The 20,193-nt window shown below is 38.0% G+C and overlaps 1 protein-coding gene across 1 annotated transcript in view; it reads right to left on the bottom strand.

The window, feature by feature from the left end:
• Positions 1–3,186: 3,186 nt before the first annotated feature.
• The window catches only part of ddx1 (DEAD (Asp-Glu-Ala-Asp) box helicase 1), a 56,309-nt gene continuing 39,302 nt past the window's right edge, over positions 3,187–20,193 (bottom strand). The window contains exons 21-26 of the mRNA XM_069886345.1: positions 18,142–18,214; positions 17,990–18,062; positions 17,834–17,876; positions 13,516–13,611; positions 8,484–8,604; positions 3,187–5,466 (exon numbers count right to left, since the gene is read on the bottom strand). Coding sequence (XP_069742446.1) covers positions 5,336–5,466; positions 8,484–8,604; positions 13,516–13,611; positions 17,834–17,876; positions 17,990–18,062; positions 18,142–18,214 — 537 coding nt within the window. The 3' untranslated portion in view covers positions 3,187–5,335. The remainder of the gene's footprint in view (positions 5,467–8,483; positions 8,605–13,515; positions 13,612–17,833; positions 17,877–17,989; positions 18,063–18,141; positions 18,215–20,193) is intronic.

Below are 20,193 nucleotides of genomic sequence, written 5' to 3'. Positions count from 1 at the left end.
CCAAGGCAAATAGCACCTTTGGAAGACCACATCACACATCTAACTTGAGGACAAAACATGCATATAACATTTGGGGAAAAAAGTTCTAAGGAGGGGTAACTTTCCTTCAAAATTATTACAGTGAGGGAGAAATTGAACACCACAGCTGACCATTTTAGAACCATAGAAAATCTACAGCCCACACAGTCCCTATGGTCCATCTAGACTGTGCCGAATGATTCTTGTGCCTCTTCCCAATGAACAGCAACTAGACCATATCCTCCATACCCCTCTCATCTATATACCTGTCCAAATTTTTTTTTCTTACATTTTTGCATTCCAGTAACAAAAGGGTAGAATTTAAAAATTATGGCTTGAACCATAAGGAAGACTCAAACATGAACCAAATTTAGAAGATAAATTAATTATAAAACAGGTCAAAATATGTTTTACTGGATGTTATTGGAAGACATTTGCTATTGCTGTGGAGATTCCAGAATTCTGTCATTTAGTTTGCATTAAAACTGTAAGTTGGTGTTTGGAATCACATTAAATAATGGAACACACTTGTAAGGTCAGGTAAGCATAGCCCCTCTTCTTTTACTGGTGTGCAACCTTGATCATTCATGATTGTGAAACACTTGCATCAGATGGTTATGATACAGTACCTTTTAGGGTATAAAAAATCTATCTTTTTGCCATATTTGTGACACATTTCACTGGACAACATTTTTTTCCCCTCAAAAGGTTTAAATTTCTGAAGAAAAAAAATTGGGTTATGATAGACAACTTCAAGCTGAACACAGATAATTTCAGATTTGCTGTATCATGCAGCATGTTGGAGAAACATTGCATGAACTTTTATTGAATTTAGCATACCTAATCGTATAATGATGCAGACACATTGTATTAGTTCAAATGACCTAAACATGTTTTTCAACTGATTTTCCTTTGCACTCAGCATCTGATGCCTCTTGTGTCAGAGTCCAACAATGTACGGCCAGCACTGATGGATTCCAGTTGCCCTGATACCGCATTTCCGTGGTCACAATTTCCACCATTCTCGTCTCTGGCTGCACCAAGATCAGCAGGGAAGAAGTCAGAGTACAAATGCAGAAAATGAATTTTCAATGACACGTTGTACTTCATGGTTTTGTATGTTTGAAGGAGACTTAAAATATTACAGGAAATCACAAATAAATAGGTTATATCTAAAAAACAGTATGTTAAAGGAAAAAGTTTTTAAGTGATTTTCACGATCATCAGCTCAAAATCCATAAAATACATTCAAAAATGCTCAGGAAACAAGATTTTCATTGCCCAATATTTTCAGTGAATATACTGAAAGACAGTCACAAAGTCTGCAGGGCTGCTAATAGTTGAATCTTGAACAGTTAATGTAATTTCTAATGATGACTGCAACATTGACCTACAAGGTAGGTGGTTCTTGTTCTCCATCTGAGAGGTAATACAGATAGTCCCTGACAGACAATGGAGAAACTTACAAATTTTTCGACCTTGGGATGCTTCAAATCCGTACTTTCGATTTCAAGTTCAAATGTGTCCCCGCACTTGCGATATGCGATACGCTACTTTCTCGCAATGCTGGGTGATGGCAACATCGTGCGGGAGTATCATGCAGTATACTCTCTTGCGATGCTGACTCAACATGTTCCATTCAACATTTAATTATAAAAATGGTAGGTGCAGCATTCTTTTTAGAGTTATGATTTTTTTCAACTTAGTATAGGAGTGCTGGAACAGAAACCCATTGTCAATTGAGCACTACCTGTAGTTAGCTGATGTTGTGTGAACATATTTAGTCTGATCAGGCATACCTCACTAACAAAAGCTGGCGTGAAATTCTCCAATGTTTCATTCCCTACCTGGCCCCAGGAAGATTTAAGTCAAAAATGACAAATAAAATATGCCACCCTATGACACATGGCACTGCCTCTGGCTGAGCTGTTTTGAACCTGTGTTCTGACCTCTTTTGGTGGGCCAACAGATGTTCCTGATAAGTCCACAAGTTGCCCAAGGCCACAATGACCCCCGCTCCCTCACTCAATGAACTTCTTTGAGATCATTGGAAAAGGTTGTGAGTGACTGTAGCCTGAGAAGTTTGGATGTGTTTTACTATGGATTTCCTCAGTTGTTTGTAACTGCCCCTATTTCCGTGTGATCTCTGGACTTGAGAGAGGAAGTCAAGGCCTTGAGGGTATGGAGAGGAGTTTTATTTAAATAGGACCCAAGATAAGAGATTTTAGTTGTAAATCAGTCAAACTGGAACAATTCCCTTTTGACCTGAAAAGGGGCAGTAAAGTTAAAATATTCAAAAATATTATAGGTTTTGCAACAAGCAAATGAGGAAAAACATTTTTACTGACATGAGGCTAAATAATACAAGTACAATGTATAAATGTAGGGTGGAACTGGAAATAAATGATTGAAGGGCGACGTGGAAGGAGTGGACTATGAAAATGATCGGATGGCCTTTTCAAAACTGGCACTGTGGATTGGAAGGTCTTTTTCTGTGCTGTATGATCTTGTATTGGAGGCAAAAAGTGGAAGTTGGTAGAAGTCTGCACTTGTGCACTATAGAGAACGTAACATTTTAAAGATCTTTCAAAGTCAATCATCATTTTAATGCTGTTACATTTTTTAGTGGGCAGTTGAATGTAACAAAAGTAATTACAATAACATAAGCATAGTTCAAAATAGGTTTTCAAAATGTGGCATTGTGGTTCCTCATCACAAATCCATTTAAATAAACCTATGATTTCCCAATATACAATGATGAGGTGTTTCACCACATTAATTTCACGAATAAAAAAGACTATCAGGGATAAACTTGCACTAGTAAATGCAGCAACAATGAAATCCTTTTTAGATGAGTAAAATTAGAAGATTTAGGCAGTTTTATTTTGCTTATGAGGAAGGTTATTTGTGATTTTATATTATCATTATTCTCAACATTTAAAGATATGTAATTAAACTGCAAGTATTTGAAACAAAACCTCTTGAGAACATGCAAAAAATAACTGCTAGTTATCCAATTCTGACTGGGCTGGAGCAAGAGCGCCATCGTATGGCAGGTCTGTATATCAAACTTTCCTTGTGTGGTTTTGAGAAACGAGATCAGTTTTGAGTAACACAGATTTTGTGCATGAAAGTTTATGGCATAGCGTAAAAGAACTCATAACCATGCTCTTTTAGGAATTTATTTGCTCCTGGTAGAATGAAAAACTGGCGTACAAAGGTCTTGCTTAATTTAATATATTTCTACAACAAAAATGATAATACATGTACTGTATTGCATTATTTGATGTTAGTTTAATGTGTGAGTACTTGACATTTTTGTTTTCAATGGCAGGACTAGGTCACATTTGATCATAATACATGCAATCATTTGGACTTTTAACACATTTGGACTTTTATCCATGTGCAAACTTGATGGAGGACCAACAGGCAACAAACATGTCGCAGCCAAAGGACATCAGTACTGAAACATTGCATGAACATAGATTTACTATTCAATACCACAATCAAGCATCTAAAGTGGACCTTAAACCCACAAATCACAAGCAGAGCTATTGACACAGTTGAAAACTGCCAATGCACTTCTAAAACACCAATATTTTAAAAAAAAATTGAATACATCAGTTAGATTGGCTGACAGAATGTTAATGATATGAACTTATTAAATACCATGGATATTTGATTTTGCTTTACTAACTCAGAGTGCATAGACTGAGCATATGTACAAATTCAGAACTGTACCTAATCCAGCAATCTCTCTTGAAAGATCAACAATGAATTCTAGGCCAGCTATCCTTCTACCCCAAACTTCAAAGCAAATAATTCTTCCCAAAATACCTTTGTCACCCATAATTTTATAACGGATGAATTTAATTCACTTCTGTCCTTGAGGGAAGTCTGAATTCTTTATTCAATTTGGTCACTGTACAGTTCCAGATGAACAGAATTATCTGGAGGGCAACCAATTAGCTTCTAAATTCCCCTCTACCCATACATCACCTGCAAGCCCAAGGGTTTCATGTCCCTTCTCACTTCAACATAGAGATCATTCATTCAGTTATCCCTCCTGCTTTTCTGTTTCCAGTTAAGCTTCCTCCCATCTTTCATCTTCTCCAGATCCACCGATACAATTGATTCTTAATTTGCCATTCATTTGTTTAAACCAGGAAAAGACAAACTATTTGCATTGAATTCAGACATAACAAAGTCCCACCTTTTCTACAGATGCTACCAGAGCTGAAGGATATTTCTATTCAAGATTTACAGCTATTTCAGCCTTCCCCTACACTTTGAATTGAGGAGTTAATTAAAGCATTAATTAAAGCATTATCAAACGAGGAGGCTTACATGATTGACCTAAGCCATTAGAGAGTCTGATAAACATATCAAAGTAATATGAAACATCATTGTTTCCCAATTTAAAAAAAACTCTTGAGGTATCACTTAATCAATAATTGCTCTTCCCCAAGGGTTGGCTATAAATCGTAGGAAGCTAATCTGCCAGTTTTCAAGCTTGGCTGTGTGAACTTTGGGAAAGAAATCCACCTTTTCCCACAGGTATTGTTTATTGCACACATGGATTGCAAGTATGGGCTTTGGAATTTCAATCATCATCGTTCTTATTTGTTCCGACCACATTCTATGAAACCACTTTGAATTCAAAGCAGCAGTAAAATGAGTTTTCCCCGAAGTATTCTGGTCCTGTACTGTGCTAATAGGTCTCATTTGATGTGGTGAATGGAGCACTTGCATTGCAACACCAATTGCTTTTATGCCATATGAATGATTTGACTGGTCAAAATTGTTCAAAGGAACCTAACTGCATCTAAGTTTTTACATTAAATCTGAATTGTTTGGTATGATTTTTAAAAGTAACATGCCACTCCCACTCAGACAAGTGACAGCAAACTCTTGAATTGAAAGCAGACGACGCTGAAGAGTGAGTAAGCAATAGTTTTAGAAATTATTACTTCACGGTGATCCACTGAATCTCTCCAACTGGCCTGAAAACGTGATCATTCCCTTTATAGAATTAAAAATGCATATTTAAAATGATCACACTTTCCATTCGCACCTCAAATCAAACAAACCACAATATTTTTTTTAAAGTTCATTCACCAGGAGCAATCCTGACATTTAATATTTCATCATCACATGAGATCAATGTAAAAACTGCCAAGCTCTGAAATAGAGGCCAATGTGCACAAAAGTGAGTGTTAAACATTTCTAGATGTCATTTTGTAGAAATAAACATTTTCAAGCTTCTTGAGCAACTTGTCAGTTTCTTTGTTGAACTAAATTAGGGCACACGTTGCAATCAAAACCGCCTGAACAGCTGGTTGGGAAGATAGCCAAAATTTAAGAAAGAGGATTGAGCCTCCTTTTCAAGAGCAGCCAGCTCTTGTACTGTAGGTGCCAAAGCATCAACATGACCCTTGTACTGGCCACCTGCCAAGAGGAAGAGCAAAAAAGTGAAAATAAATACATTTTAAATCACTTGTTTAGAGTTCACTAAAACACTTCACCTAATACGACACAGATTCATTACCAAAGTAGCCATTTGAGGCTACTGTTTTATTTTTAATTGACGGAAGCCGCTCAACCAATGCACTTTACCCAAATAAAATTTGTGATAGGAAAGAGATCCGAGAGATAACAGTTCCTATTAAAGTTATGTTCATTGATAATCATACAATGAGATACCAAAATTGGAAAAAAACTACAAAGCATAAGTGTGTATCGTTCAAACTGATTTTGCTTTAGACTACATTTGCATTCCTTACTTCCTAAGATGATCTGACCCCAGACTGGCTTTTGCCCCAAGACTTTCTCCCAAATCTGTTAAAAAACAAAGTGCCCAACTTAATCTATTACTTTCTAAATTTGCTTTAGATTAAGAGAAGTTAGGCTCTGGAGATGCAAAAGCATTATGATTATATGATTTTATTACTATTTCAGAGGCCTGAGCTATTGATTGATGAGTTCAGCTTCTACCATTCCAGCTAGAAATTTAGTTAAATAAATAAACTTGAGATTTGAAAATCTGTAGTGAATATTTCTACACAAGTAACTGATTATTATAAAGGCGCACTTGATTTAGTTTTGAGATCAAAATTGGTTGCCTTTCCAAACTTCCTTTGAAAGTTGAGTGGATTACTAGGCAATTAAGGTTGGCAATAAAAATTATCCTTGCTGATGACAACTACCTCACAAAGACATTGAATACCTCTTTAATCATGGTAACTAGAGGGCTCAGATTTAATCTGATTAGCAAAAGGAGTAGAGGCAATATTAGGACTTTTTTTTGAAAAAAGACAAAAGAATGTATTTTGAATAAACTGCTTAACAACTAGATGGTAGATGATTCAAAGGTAATTTTCAAAAGGTGACTAGTTAATTACTTGAAGAAAAAATAAAGATGAAGGTTCAAGCAAGGGCCAGAAATAAATGGTCAGGTCTTTCAAAGAATAGGCACAGATATCATACACATTGAAAGGCTGTCTGTCAAAACACAAAATGCAGAAACTCAGCAGGTCAAACAGTGTCCTTTATGTAGCAAAGGTAGATACAGAACCGACGTTGTGGGCTGGAGCTCTTCCTTAAAGTATGTGAAAATGCCAGCAAGCATCCTAAAAGTGTGGGAAGGGGAAAGGGAGATGATAGGTGGAGAAAGGAGGGAGGGGATAGCAGCAATGAGGGAGAGGGGAGCTGGTAAGGCTGTGTGGGTGAAAAATCTGGAAGGACAGGAAAAGAAGGCGGGGGGGGATGGGAAAGAAAAGGCAAGCAGGTTCTATGGAAGACAGTAAAGTCAATGTTCATGCCATCTGGCTGGAGGGTGCCCAGATGGCGTTGCTCCTCCAATTTGCAGGTGGTCAGGGTGGGACAGTGCATAATGCCATAGGCAGACATGCGAGCGTGGGAGTGTGACCTGGAATTGAAATGGTTGTCACTGGGTGGTCACTGTGGTTGCGGACAGGCAGAGATGCTGAGCGAAGTGATTTCCCAGTCTTTGACGATCTCTCCAATGTAGAGAATGCTACAAAGGGTCCACCGGATGCAGTAAACATACATCTTCTGGATGTACATTCTTCCCTTCCTGGATCTCTCTGACTCCATCTCATGAGGCAAACTTTCTACTGACATATATTACAAACCTAAATCCCACAACTACCTGGACTACACTTTCTCACATCCTTCCCCCTGCAAGGATTCCATCCCCTTCTTTCAATTTCTCTGTCTCCGCTGCATTTGTTCCCAAGATTAGTTCTTCCAGTCCAGAGCTTCTGAAATGTCTGTCTTCTTCCACAAACATAGCTTCCCTTCCACCACCATCAACTCAGCCCTCACCTATATTTCCTCTATTTCATACTCATCTGCCCTGGTCTCCTCTGCCCCAAGATGCTACAAACATAGAATCCCCCTCATCCTCCCCTACCACCCACCAGCCTCTGCATCCAAAACATCATCTGCCGGAATTTCCGGCACTTACTACAGGATCCCACCACCAGACATATTTTTACCTCTCCTTCCCTTTCAGCCTTCTGGAGGCACTGCTCACTCCATGACTCCCTCGTGCACTCATCCCTCCTCACCCATTGCACCCCAAACACCTTCTCCCGTGCCCGCAGGAGGTGCAAGACTTGCGCCCACACCTTCTCCCTCGCCACAGTTCGGGGCCCCAAACAGGCCTTTCATGTTAAGCAACACTTCACTTGTACAGCGAGAAGACTTATTTACTGTATCTGGTGCACCCTTTGTGGAATTCTCTATTATTGGAGAGATGGTCGCAGACTGGGAGATTGCTTCACTCAGCACCTCCACTCTGTTGACATTCACAGCAACCTCCCAGTGGCCAACCATTTCAATTCCAGGTCACACTCACACATCTGTCTATGGCCTTGAGTAGTGTCCTACCCTGACCACCCGCAGATTGGAGGAACAACATCTTATTTTCCATCTGGGCATCCTCCAGCCACATGGCATGAACATTGACTTTACTGCTTTCCATTGAATCTGCTTGCCTTTACTTTCCCATCCCTCTCTTTTCCTGTCCTTCCAGTTCTTTCACCCACACAGCCTTACCAGCACCCCTCTCCCTCATTGCTGCTGTCCCCTCCCTCCTTTCTCCACCTATCATCTGCCTTGCCACCCCCCTTTCCCCATCCTACTCTTTTTGGATGCTTGCTGGCATTTTCACATACTTTGATGAAGGGCTCCAGCCCGAAAAGTTGGTTCTGTATCTTTGCCTTTGCGACATAAAGGAGACTGTTTGACCTGCTGAGCTTCTCCAGCATTTTGTGTTTTTACTTCAATCACTGTATCTGCAGAATTTTGTGATTTACTTTTGAATGGCTGTCTTCTCATCTATGCATTCTACAATTTAGTTCAAAAAATACGGTTGAATAAACTAATTTCTTGAAATGATGATGCAACTTTATTACAAAATTCTTATCTGAAATACTCACCTCCTAATGCCCTTTTCTGTCCATAGACTACTTTACCATCAAATTCATCTACTGGAATTTTCAGATCAGGCTCAACTTGAGAGATGATGACATTTAAGTGCTCTTCAATGTCAGTCAATAACTTGTTTAAAAATAAGGCCGGCCAGAACAGACAGAAAAATAATAGAGAAAACATTTGTTATTTCTCAATCCATTTAGTTTTTTCACTCATTATAATGGCACACAATTCTTCCACTGAATTACAGCAATTTTCATATTGGCTAATTTAATCCTTTTTAAGTATTGTGGGGAAATTGAGAGTTATTTGCCCTGGAGTGTTAGAGGCTGAGGGGTGACATTATAGAGGCAAATAAAACCATGGGGGGAAAATATAAAGTGGTCATAGTCTTTTTCCCTCATCAAGATAGGAGAGTCTAAAACTAGAGCTGAAAAATTCCTCATCATGGAAATGGGCGACCCTTTCTTCTACACATATACCTTTTGGTTTGAAATCTTCACAAGGAGAACCGAACTTGTGTTTCACATTTTCTCACAAGATGGGAAGTAATTCAGTTCATTGATCCTTTGAGAAAGATCAGAGCATTTCCATCAGCCCTACTGCCCAAAATTACTTTCTTACCCACTGTCACATGCCTATCAATTACACGGCTGATTCTCCTGCACCAGGAGCAATTGACAATTAGCTAATTCACATAAGTGCATCTTAGGATAGAAATGGAATGTGGAGCAGCTGGTGAAAACCACAGGGATAATCAGCAATCTCATGCACCGACTGCACCCAAGGATTGATCCTGGATGCTTGGAGCTGTGCAAATGTGATGCCTTTTCGCCAAGAGAATCTAATATGTTTTAATACAGTACCTCATGTCTGGGATATTTAAATCTGTCTTTAAGGGGGAGTTTGTAATCATTAAACTTGAGGATACAGATGGTCAAATGTTAACAAATATTCTCAATGAGAAAAATAAAAAAAACTGACCAACTTTTACCCAAACTTTGGACAGGAAAAGCAGTATGGTGATGTCCATGTTGAGAATGGCTTACAAAAGATCACATTACAAAAGAGGAAGTGCTAAAGCATATTATGGTGGATAATTCCCCAGGGTCTAACCAGGACATTGTACAAATCGAGGGAAGAAATTGATGGGCCTTGGCAGAGATACTGCATAATTTTTAGCTATGGATGAGGTACCAGAAGACTGGAGGGTGGTATATTATCTTTGTTTAAGCCAGGCTGTAAGGACAAGCCAGGGTCAAAAGGGTGGTGAGTTTAACAGTGATGGGAGAGTTATTGGAGGTGATTCTGAGAGGCAGAATCTACCAGTATTTGGAAAGAGAAGGATTAATTAGCCATTTTCAGTATGCCAACGTGCATGGAAAATTATGTGTCACACATATGACTGTTTTTTTGAAGAGATTACAAAAAAGACCGATGGGAAAGGGCAGTGAATTATGCCTTCATGGACTTCAGCAAGGCTTCTAAGAACAGTCATTGATAGACCCATCCATGGAATCAGATTGAGCTAGCCAATTAGATTCAAAATAACCTTGATGGTTGGAGTGAGAGGGTAGTGTTGGGGTATGGTTATTCAGATTGTGGGCCCGTGACCAGTAATGTGCCAGAGATTGGTGCTGGGTCCACTGTTGTTTGTTATCTAGTATTAACAATTTAGATGAACATAGAGTTGGTATGTTTTAGGATGATATCAAAAGTAGTGGCATAGTGGACATTGAGGAAGGTGACGCAAGATCCAGGGTTGTGATCTTAGGATTGCTACCTGTGCCACATGCTAGTGAGGTTAGAAATGGAAGAGTAATGCAGCTTAACGTGGCCAAAGAGATGATGCTGGAGGGAGGGCTTTGGATTTCTTGATCATTGGTCTCTCTTCCAGGGAAGGGGGGACCTGTACTGGCAAAACGGTTTGTGAGAAACTGGAGAGGGGCTAATGCCCTTGTGGGGATGTTTGCTATAGTTGATCCAGAGGGGTGTTTGAACTACATTTACAGGGGGACAGGAACCAGAACAGATAGTGGAGTAGAGTTGGGAAAAAGATTCTGTTAAGACTGCATATAAAGTCAGGAACACCTATTTCAATACAAGGAGTATGTTAGGAAAGGCCAACGAGTTTGGAGCATGGAATGGTACATGGAATTATGACATTGAGGCCTTTAGTGAAACTTGGTTGCAGAAAGGGCAGCTCAATATTCTGGGGTTCTGCTGCTTCAGGTGCGACAGATTGAGGAGCATGAAAGGGGGAGGAGTAGCATTGCTCGTCGAGGAAAATATCACAACTATGCTCATACAGGTCAGGCTAGAGTGCTCGCCCACTGAGGTTATATGTGGAATGGGAAAGGCATGACCACAGTAATGGGGATGTATTATAGAGCACTCAATAGTGAAGGAGAATTGGAGTAGAAATCTGCAGGAAGATAGCAGACAGTTGTGAAACAAAATTTTGATAGTAGGTGATTTTAACTTTCCACATATTGACTGAGACTCCCATACTGTAGAATGGCTGGATGACTTGGAGTTTGTTAATTTTGTTCAGAGATGCTTCCTAAATTAATAGAGGTACTAACTAGAGAGAGTGCAATACTAGATCTCATGTTGGGGAATTGAGACAGGACAGGTGACAGAAGTATGTGTAGGGGAAACTTTGGGCCAGTGATCATAGTGCTATTAGTTTCATAATAATGATAGGTCTGGTCTTTGGGTTGAGATTCTACATCGGAGAAGGGCCAATTTTGAAGAAATGAGTAAGGATCTAGAAAGCCTGGATTGGGCTAGGTTGTTTACTGGCAAGGGTGCGCTCAATAAGTTAACATGCATTAGGAACTTTGGATTTGGAGAAATAGAGGATCTAGTTAAGAAGAAGAGAGGCTTATAGCAGGCATAGGAAACAAGGAGCAAATGAGGAATTAGAGGAGTATAAAAAATGCAGGAAAAAAAGAGGGGAAATCAGGAGGTCAAAAAGACATGAGGTTGTTTTGGTAGATAAGGTGAGGGAATATCCTCATATTAAGAACAAAAGAATAATAAGAAACAAAATTGGTCCTCTAGCAGATCAGAGTGATCGGAGTCAGGAGATGGAGGAGATCTGAAATGGTTTTATTGCAATTTATTTACTCAGGAAAATGGAAAACAAACAACGAGGTAATGGAACATGTACAAATTAAAGAGGAGAAGGTGCTTGCTGTCTTAAATCCCCAGGGCCTGACAAGGTAATCCCTTGGACCTCGAAGGAGGCTAGGGCAGAAATTGCAAGGGCTCTGGCAGAAATATTTACCATGTCCTTTGCCACAAGTGAGGTGCTGGAGAATTGAAGGGTAGCTCATATTGTTCCATTATTTAAAAAAGGCTCCAAAAATAACACAGGAAATTAAAGGCCAGTGAGCCTGAGATCAGTGGTAGGTAAATTTTAACAATGAAGAATAATTTCAATGTCATGGATTGGGTGCAGGTCAGTGGGACTATAGGGAGAATAATAGTTAAGCACAGATTAGAAGTGCTAAATGGCCTGTTTTTTGTGCTGTAATTTTTTAAATGGTTTTATTAGCAGTAGGTAAGTTATTGGAAGGTGCTCTAAGAGATCAGATATACAAATACATGGATAACCAGAGGCTGATTAGGGAGAGTCAACATGACTGTGTGTGTGGTAGGTCACATTTAACAAATCTTGTAGAGTTTTGAGGAGATTACCAGGAAAGGTGATGAAAGAAAGGATGCAGATGTTGTCTACATGTTCTTTAGTAATGAGTTTGATAAGGACCCACAAAGGAGGTTAGTCAGGAAAGTTCAATTGCTCGGTTTACATAATAAACTGGATTCGACATTGACTTTATAGGAGAAGCTAGAGAGTGGTAGTGGATGATTGTTTCTTTGACTAGAGGCCTGCCACTTGTGATGTGCTTCAAGTTTCGGTGCTAGGTCCATTGTTGTTTGTCATCAATGTCAATAATCTAGGTGATAATGCGTTAAATTTAATCAGCGTTTGAAAATGACAAAGATTGGAGGTGTAGTGGACAGCGAGAAAGGCTTTCAAAGCTTGCAGAAGGATATGGAAAAACTGGAAAAATGGGTGGCAAAATAACAGATAGAATTTATTGCAGACAAGTGTGAGGTGTTGAATTTTGGAAGAAGTAGGATCAAGTTTCAGAGTTTGGATGCTATGGTAAAGTTATACAGACATTAGTGAGGTTAAATTTGGAGTATTGTGTGCCGTTTTGGTCACCTAACAACATGAAAGATAGACAAAATTGAGTGAGTGCAGAGGAGATTTACTAGGATGTTGCCAGGACACAAGGAACTGAGTAACAGGGAAAGATTAAACAGGCTAAGACTTTATTCCCAGGAGTGTAGAAAAAAAGGAGAGATTTGATAGAGGTTTGCAAAATTATGATGGGTATAGATAAGAGTAAATGCAAGTAGGCTTTTACCACTGAGGTTAGGGAGATACAAAGCAGACGACATGAAGGGTGAAAGGGCAGAAATTTATGGGGAATATTAGGTGGAATTTCTCCACACAGAGAGAGGTGTATGGAACAAAATGCAAGCTGAAATGGTGAATATAGGCTTGATTATAACATTTAAGAAAATACTGGACAGGTTCATGGATAGGAGGGGTATGGAGAGAGATACACTGGGTGTAAATCAATGGGACTAGGCTGAATAGTTTGGCATAGACTAGAAGGTTGGAAGGGGCTGTTTTTTGTAATTTTCTATGGTTCTATGTTTATATCTAAATCAACTAGAAAAATGGGCCATGGAATAGCAGTTAGAATTTAACTCAGACAAATGCAAGATGATGCATTTGGCAAGTTAAACCAAGATAGGATTTATCAAGAAAATGGCCAGGCCTTAGAGAACAAGTACATAGACTATATACAAGTATATTTTCCCCTTGAAGTGATGATGCCGAGAGACAGTTCCTTAATAATTTTATGGAACACAGAACCTGTTCAATAATTAACAGATTTCAAAATTCAAATAATCTAGCTGATTTAAAGGCTTAAAATTCAGATGATTGAATACCTGCATTTCATTGTACCAAATGGTGCATCCACCTTGATCCTTCAGCCTGGTGTTATAACAACCTCTTCCACGAGTTCCACAAACATGGTACCAAACCTACAAATGGTTAAAAGTAAAAGACCTTGCTGATTAGTTAATGGTCACATGAAAAGAATTAAAATAATTGTAAGAAGCATAAAGGAAAGTGGGTAGGGGGAGTGAAATAAATTTATTAATTCTCACCCAGAAAGTGGTAGGGACCTGGATCTTTTTGACAAGGTAACAGAGACAGAAACATTCATCATATTTAAAAATAATTGGGAGAAAGCTTGAAGAGCTGTGATCTGTAGGGATACAGTGGTGGGACTTGGATGACAAGCGCAAGATCTTGATCCTTTACGTATCTGCTTACCATGCAATATGCTGTCCTTCAACAATAAAAATTTATGGCAAGACCCTGGAACATATGGACCACTTCCTATAGCTTGCGAGGCAACTTTCGGTGACAGGAAGCAATAGTGAAATTCACCTGCTGCCTTCCTTCAATGAGCCAGCAGAGTTTTTGGTAGATTGAGGAAAAGGGCTTATAGAATAGGCATTAAACTCGCAGTCAACAAGTCAGCAGGCATTGCTAGGCATTGTGAAAACATCACCAGTGTTCAAATTTACCAGGAGAGGCAAGCTGACATCAGTGCTCTCTCCAAAGCCAACAGCTCTCACACAAATGCTCTAGTTACACTCAGTCAGTTATGCTGGGCAGGCCACTTAACTGATATGCCCTGCATCAGACTCCTAAAGCAAGATTCTGACCTGTCATGGGAAAATGTTCAGAGATTCAAGGACCCGCTCAAAGCTTCAGTGAAGAAAAATCATAATATCCCCACAAACTCTTAGTAACATTGACCTTTCAAGGTAGAAGAGGAGCATTTGGGAAAGGACAAGAACAGGAAAGGCAAAGGAAATACACATCCTGTAATAAACTATCCACCCAACAATCTATCAGTCATTTACTGCCTCATTTGTGAAAGTCTGCAATTACTACAAGGGCTCCAATCCCACAAAAATCGAAGAGGAAAGAATCCATCCTCGAACCTGAAGGAGCTCTGAGGGATTACTATAATCAGAGGGAACTTGAAACTAATACAAAATCTGGGAAAACTTAAATCAAATGTTATGGTGTATGAAATTTGCGAGCCAATTAAGGAACAAGGTATATTGTGTTAATGTGAAGGGCTCATCGATGATCTGATAGTTGAATACTAAGAGAAAAGTGATCATCATGAGTTTTATATAAAAATTCAAATTGAAGTATAGGTCTTAATATTAATAAAGCAAATTTTGAAGGCATGAGGAGCGAGTTGGCTTTAGTAGATTGATAAAGTAATTACCAGGAATAACAGCAAATAAGCAATGGATAACATTTAAATAATTAATGGACTGTTTGCATATATTTCCCTTTAAAGCAAAAGAAAAAGGAAAATGGTCTAACTTTATCAAAAGAAGTGTTAAATCAAAACACAAATGACTGTAAATACAGGTAGTCCCCGACTTACTAAGTTCTGTTTTGACCAATCGATCGTAATGGACACAAGTCGGAAATTCACTGTATCCGATTTATCGTTCATCAAATACAACATGGCAGCACCCCTACTTTCACCCCAAAAGATTAATTTTTATATTTACATATAGTTTTTTCTTTATTTATTTTATTTATATAGTTTTTTTTTCTGGTTGTATGTTCGGATGGTTGTAAGATGCAAAGGTCACAAGTCGGGGACGACCTGTGGAGCTTTTGGCAGATTGGTCTTCATAAATCAGTGTACTGACTAGGAGTTGGGATGCTATGGTAAAGTTGGATAATACATTGGTGAGGCCAAATTAGGAGTATTGTATGCAGTTTTGGTTACCTAACTGATTAAACTGATGCCATACAGCAGATTCATCCTAATGTTGTCTCAGTGGCAAATAATATGTTAATCTCCTGGGCAAATAAGGTGTAGTGCCCTAGCCAGAATATCCTGTTTCTCGGAATACCTTGGCACAAGCAAAAGATCAAAGAGAATGCCAATATCAAAATTTTGAATTTTCCCATTTTGCACCCAATTCCCATGCTCATCTGTAAATTGTACACGTGTTTCATTGCCGATGTGACTTTCCCACGCCCACTATAAATTGTGCACATTGCTTTATTGCCACTACTACTTTCCTACATCAGCTATCAATTGTGTACATTATTTTATTGCCGGTGCGACTTTCCCATGCTAGTATAAATTGTGCGTGTGGTTTCAAGTAAAAAAAAAATTCTTATATAGCGTGCATAAGCACATAACGGTGGTGGGTTACCTGGATTGTTTTAAAAAAAAACTACATTATGCATGCGTAATATGTGTAAATATTATGGTAGTGTTATGGGCCCAGAGGACACCAAAACCTAGCAGCAATAGATATTCACCTAGACAAAGGATTACTTAAATAAATTTGCTTTTAATTATCTTTAAACATGAAAACAGGATCAAACTAACTTATTACTATCAACCTAATCATCTCCTAATTCTAAACGCACATGTATGCAATGTGTATATACAAGTTAAAAAGTTATTTGATTCACAGTCCAATCTCACTTGTCACTCCTTCAAGTTCACTGGAATCAGCTAATTCTTATACTGTGCAGAGAATTTAACATTTATGAATTTCACCAGGCTTTGGTGCTTGAAAGGTAAATGGTTACCGCTCAGGAAAGTTCTTGTCGTTTTTCAGAGAGAGATTTGTTGCCCGTTGGACACCCACAATTGATTCCTTCCAATCAGCCACTTCAGTGTCTTGTCGAAGAAACTTGCCCCATCAGGGTTTTTCAGATGATAACCTCTTTCTTTCAGGTCACCACAGAGTTCTTTTTCTGTTTCTCTTATTTCAAGTGAAACATTATATAGCCAGCCATCTCCTCTTGTATGGACCACAAGGGCTTTTACCAGGCTGGACTAAGAACTCAGAACCCATCTTCAAAATGGGGTTTTTCTACAAGCTCGCCAGCTTGTCCTGTTCCAGTCCCAGCTGCTGCTGCTGAACTGTAGAACTGTATTCTCTCTATCTCTCACTCAGAGAAACCCACATGACCCTCTTAGAACAGCCAACTGCACTCAGACAGACTACGGCTCCGGACCTAATCTTCCGAGTTTGTCATCTGTTGCTTTCCAAAACAATAATCCATTACTCCACAGCATGTCCAATTTACACCTACTTATGAAGTCCTTATAGACATTTTTCAAAGTTTTTGGAAAGGCACTTGGAGCCTGGACTGTCGGATGGGTATTTTAAATTAGATCTGTTTTGAAATGTTTGTATTTGTTTGTGACATACACTAAAAAAACCTTTCACAATTTATCTCCTTCAAAATATATCTATATAACATAATCTGTCACTGTAGTGTCTCTCGTTCCTTATGATCTGCATTTGATTGTTTTCAGTGTGATGGCTATGGTTGTCATTTTCCAAAATTGCACTCACTTGAGAATAATTACCATAGTATGGAAACTGGCAAAGGAACCCATTTATTTAAGTAGGAGCGAGAGAGAGATATGATAGACCAGATAGGCAATTATCTGAAGTAAGAAAAATACTTGAATCTATTATTAAGGAAACAGCAGCAGGATTGGAAATTATCACTTTGAATTTACAAAAGGGAAAATGTGTTTGACAAATCCATACAAATACGAGGTTCTAATAGCACAGTATTGCAGTTAAAGGTCAACCATTTGACTGATAAGATAATATGGGAATCAGTTGTTCACAATCTCGATCTAGGATACCGAAGAGAGGAAATCACATCTAAAATATTTTCTTATGATACAAAGACAAACTGCAGTATGGGCTTTGAGGATGATGAGAGGCATCAGGGTGATACATGACAAGTTATATCAAACCACAAACATAACTCAGATGAAATAGAATATTCCAAAATACAAGAGGATCACTTTGACATATAGATTATACACCACATAAGAAACAAAACGGGTACAGATATTGTCTTCATTTCAGAAGTTGAAGAGAATATGCAAAGATTAATTATTTTATGGTTTGTCAGTGCATTGTTTTTTTTTAAAAAAGAGCATTTGATCTTAAGAAATAATGAAACTATAAGTATACCCTCCAGAGATTTTAAGATAAAGAACTAGGTAATAACTATCAGACCAATTTCATAAAACATCTGTAACTTACAAATTTCTAAACTATCAAATGTATCAAAATAGTACCTAATTAATCTAAAAAATGATCATTTTGTAGACATTATAATGTAGAATTATGAAAACATTTCACAAACAAAAATATTAATATAGTTTACCTTTTCCTTCTCAGTCGCCACCAAGGAAATGGCTAGACCCATTCTAAAAAAAAATAGAATTAAATGTAACTTTGCTAGTTTAAAAAAAACATTTTAATTTAAAAGAATTCATAAAGAAAAGCATAAAAATGGAGTTAACTCAACTCTGTTGCTCACCTGTCAGCTCTTCCCACTCTTCCAATCCGATGGACGTAGTTTTGTTTTTCATCAGGAAGAGTCACATTAATTACTATATTTTAAAGTAAAAATAAATTAATATTGTGCTCATTTTAAGAGTCAGTAACGAAACTATTAGATACTTCTCTTACCAAAAGGAACTCCACGAACATCAATTCCTCTAGCAGCAACATCAGTACAGATCAGGAATCTCACATCCATTTTCTTTCCAAACAAAACATCAAAATATTCAATTAACTGGATCCACAATTTTTTTTTTCTAATTGCTATATTCTGAAGACAGCAAGGCTAGAGTGAATGTCATTCTTCCATTCCGAGCTAAAAATTTTGAATCACTGAAGACAAAGAATTATTCATGATAATGCAAATAAATAGCCAATGAATTATCTGATTCACCATCAGGCAAACTGGTTAGCTATTACCACCAAGTTGTCTACTACCATCTCAGTCCAAGACATTTAATAAAACTATGATTTATTTGCAGCTTTTGTTACTGGCTTTTACGATGTTTTCCCCTTTTTCTGCATCTACTTATCTGCAAAAAAAAAAATCAAGCACAAGCAATTCATAAATAAAAATAAACTTGGAGTGACTGTGAATTTTAAAACAGAAAATGCTGGAAACACTCGTATCATACAGCATTTGTTGAAAGAGAAATACTTAGCTTCTAACAAAAAAAATCTTTGACTTTAAATATTAACTATCCATAAATGTTGCTCAATTTGCTGAGTGTTTCTAGCATTTTCTGATTCATATTTAGAATTTGAACCAAATACACATTTAAGTAACACTTTTTGAATCAGTGATGAAAATTTTCTAAGAATGACATTGTTTTGCCGAAGCAGTAATGCTAGTTATGAACTTTGGAAAACTACTCAATACTATGTGGTAAATTAGAATTTAGAAAAACCACATGCATAAAATAACAACAAAAATGAACATGCACGAAGAGCTGAAACTTCTGAAGCATTTTGATTAGCTACAATATTGACAGGGACCCATACGTATTCAATGAGGTGAACTTAGATAAAGATTCATGAAGTTGGGGGTAATGTATTAGAATGAATGGAGGATTGATTAATCAATAGAAGACAGAAATAAATGGGTGTTTTTCTATTTGACAATCAGTCGTGAGCAGAGTGCCAGAGAAGTTGATTCTAGGCCCGCAACTGTTTATGATATACATTAACAATTTGAAAGAAGGGACAGAGAATAAAGTTTGCTGATAATACTGATTGACTGAAAAAGCAAACTGTGCAGAGGATGCAGAAAGTTTGCAGAGATAATAGATAGGCTAAGTGAGTGAGTTGGTAAATGTAAGATAATCCACTTTTGAAGGAAAAATAATCAGATTACAGTATTATTTAAATGGTGAAAGACTGCAGCATGCAGTTATGCAGAGAATTGGGAGCACTTGTGCATGGATAGTAAAATGTTGGTTTACAGGTGGAATGGGTAATCTTGAAGGCAAATGGAATATTGGCCTTTGTTTCGAGAGGAATTCAATTTAGGAGTAGGAAGGTCCTGTGAAAATGTACAAGGAAAAATAAAACATGCAAGTCGAGTCACCGTGGTTGAAGTAAAAACACAATGCTGGAGAAAGTCAGCTGGCCCAACAGTGTACTTTATATAGCAAAAATACATAACCAATATTTCAGGCTTGATCAGAGTAAGAAAAAACTATAGGCAGGTGGGCCGAACAAAAACTGTTCAGGGAACTGATGTAGTACTGTGAGCAGTTCTGTTCTCCTTACTTGACAAATACTGGTTTTGGAGGTAATGTAGAGGAGGTTCACTTGGTTGTTTTCAGAGATAAAGGGATTAGCCTACGAGGAGACATCGAGTCCCTGGGGCTACACTAGCTGGATCTCAGAAGAATTAAAGCCAATTTTGAAGCAATATATAAAATTAAGAAAGGGATAGATAAGATAGAAGAAAGAATGTTGGTTTATGGGAAGTAGATTTAGGACACAGATGAGGAGGATCTGCTTTTCCTTCAGAGAGTAATGAATCTGTGGAATTCTCTGTACATCAAAGCAGTAGAGGTGACCTCATCAAATGTATTTAAGACACAATTGGGTAGATTTTTGCATAGTTGGAGAATTAAGGGTTATAGGGGAAAAGGCAGATCAGTGGAGCTGAGTCCACAGCCAAATCTTATTGAATGCTGGAGGAGGATTGTT

This window comes from Narcine bancroftii, chromosome 6 (genome assembly GCF_036971445.1).
Source record: "Narcine bancroftii isolate sNarBan1 chromosome 6, sNarBan1.hap1, whole genome shotgun sequence".
Classification (NCBI taxonomy): Eukaryota; Metazoa; Chordata; class Chondrichthyes; order Torpediniformes; family Narcinidae; genus Narcine; species Narcine bancroftii.
The sequence above is the reverse complement of the archived record's forward strand: the minus strand, read 5'-3'. Positions and strand labels throughout refer to the sequence as shown.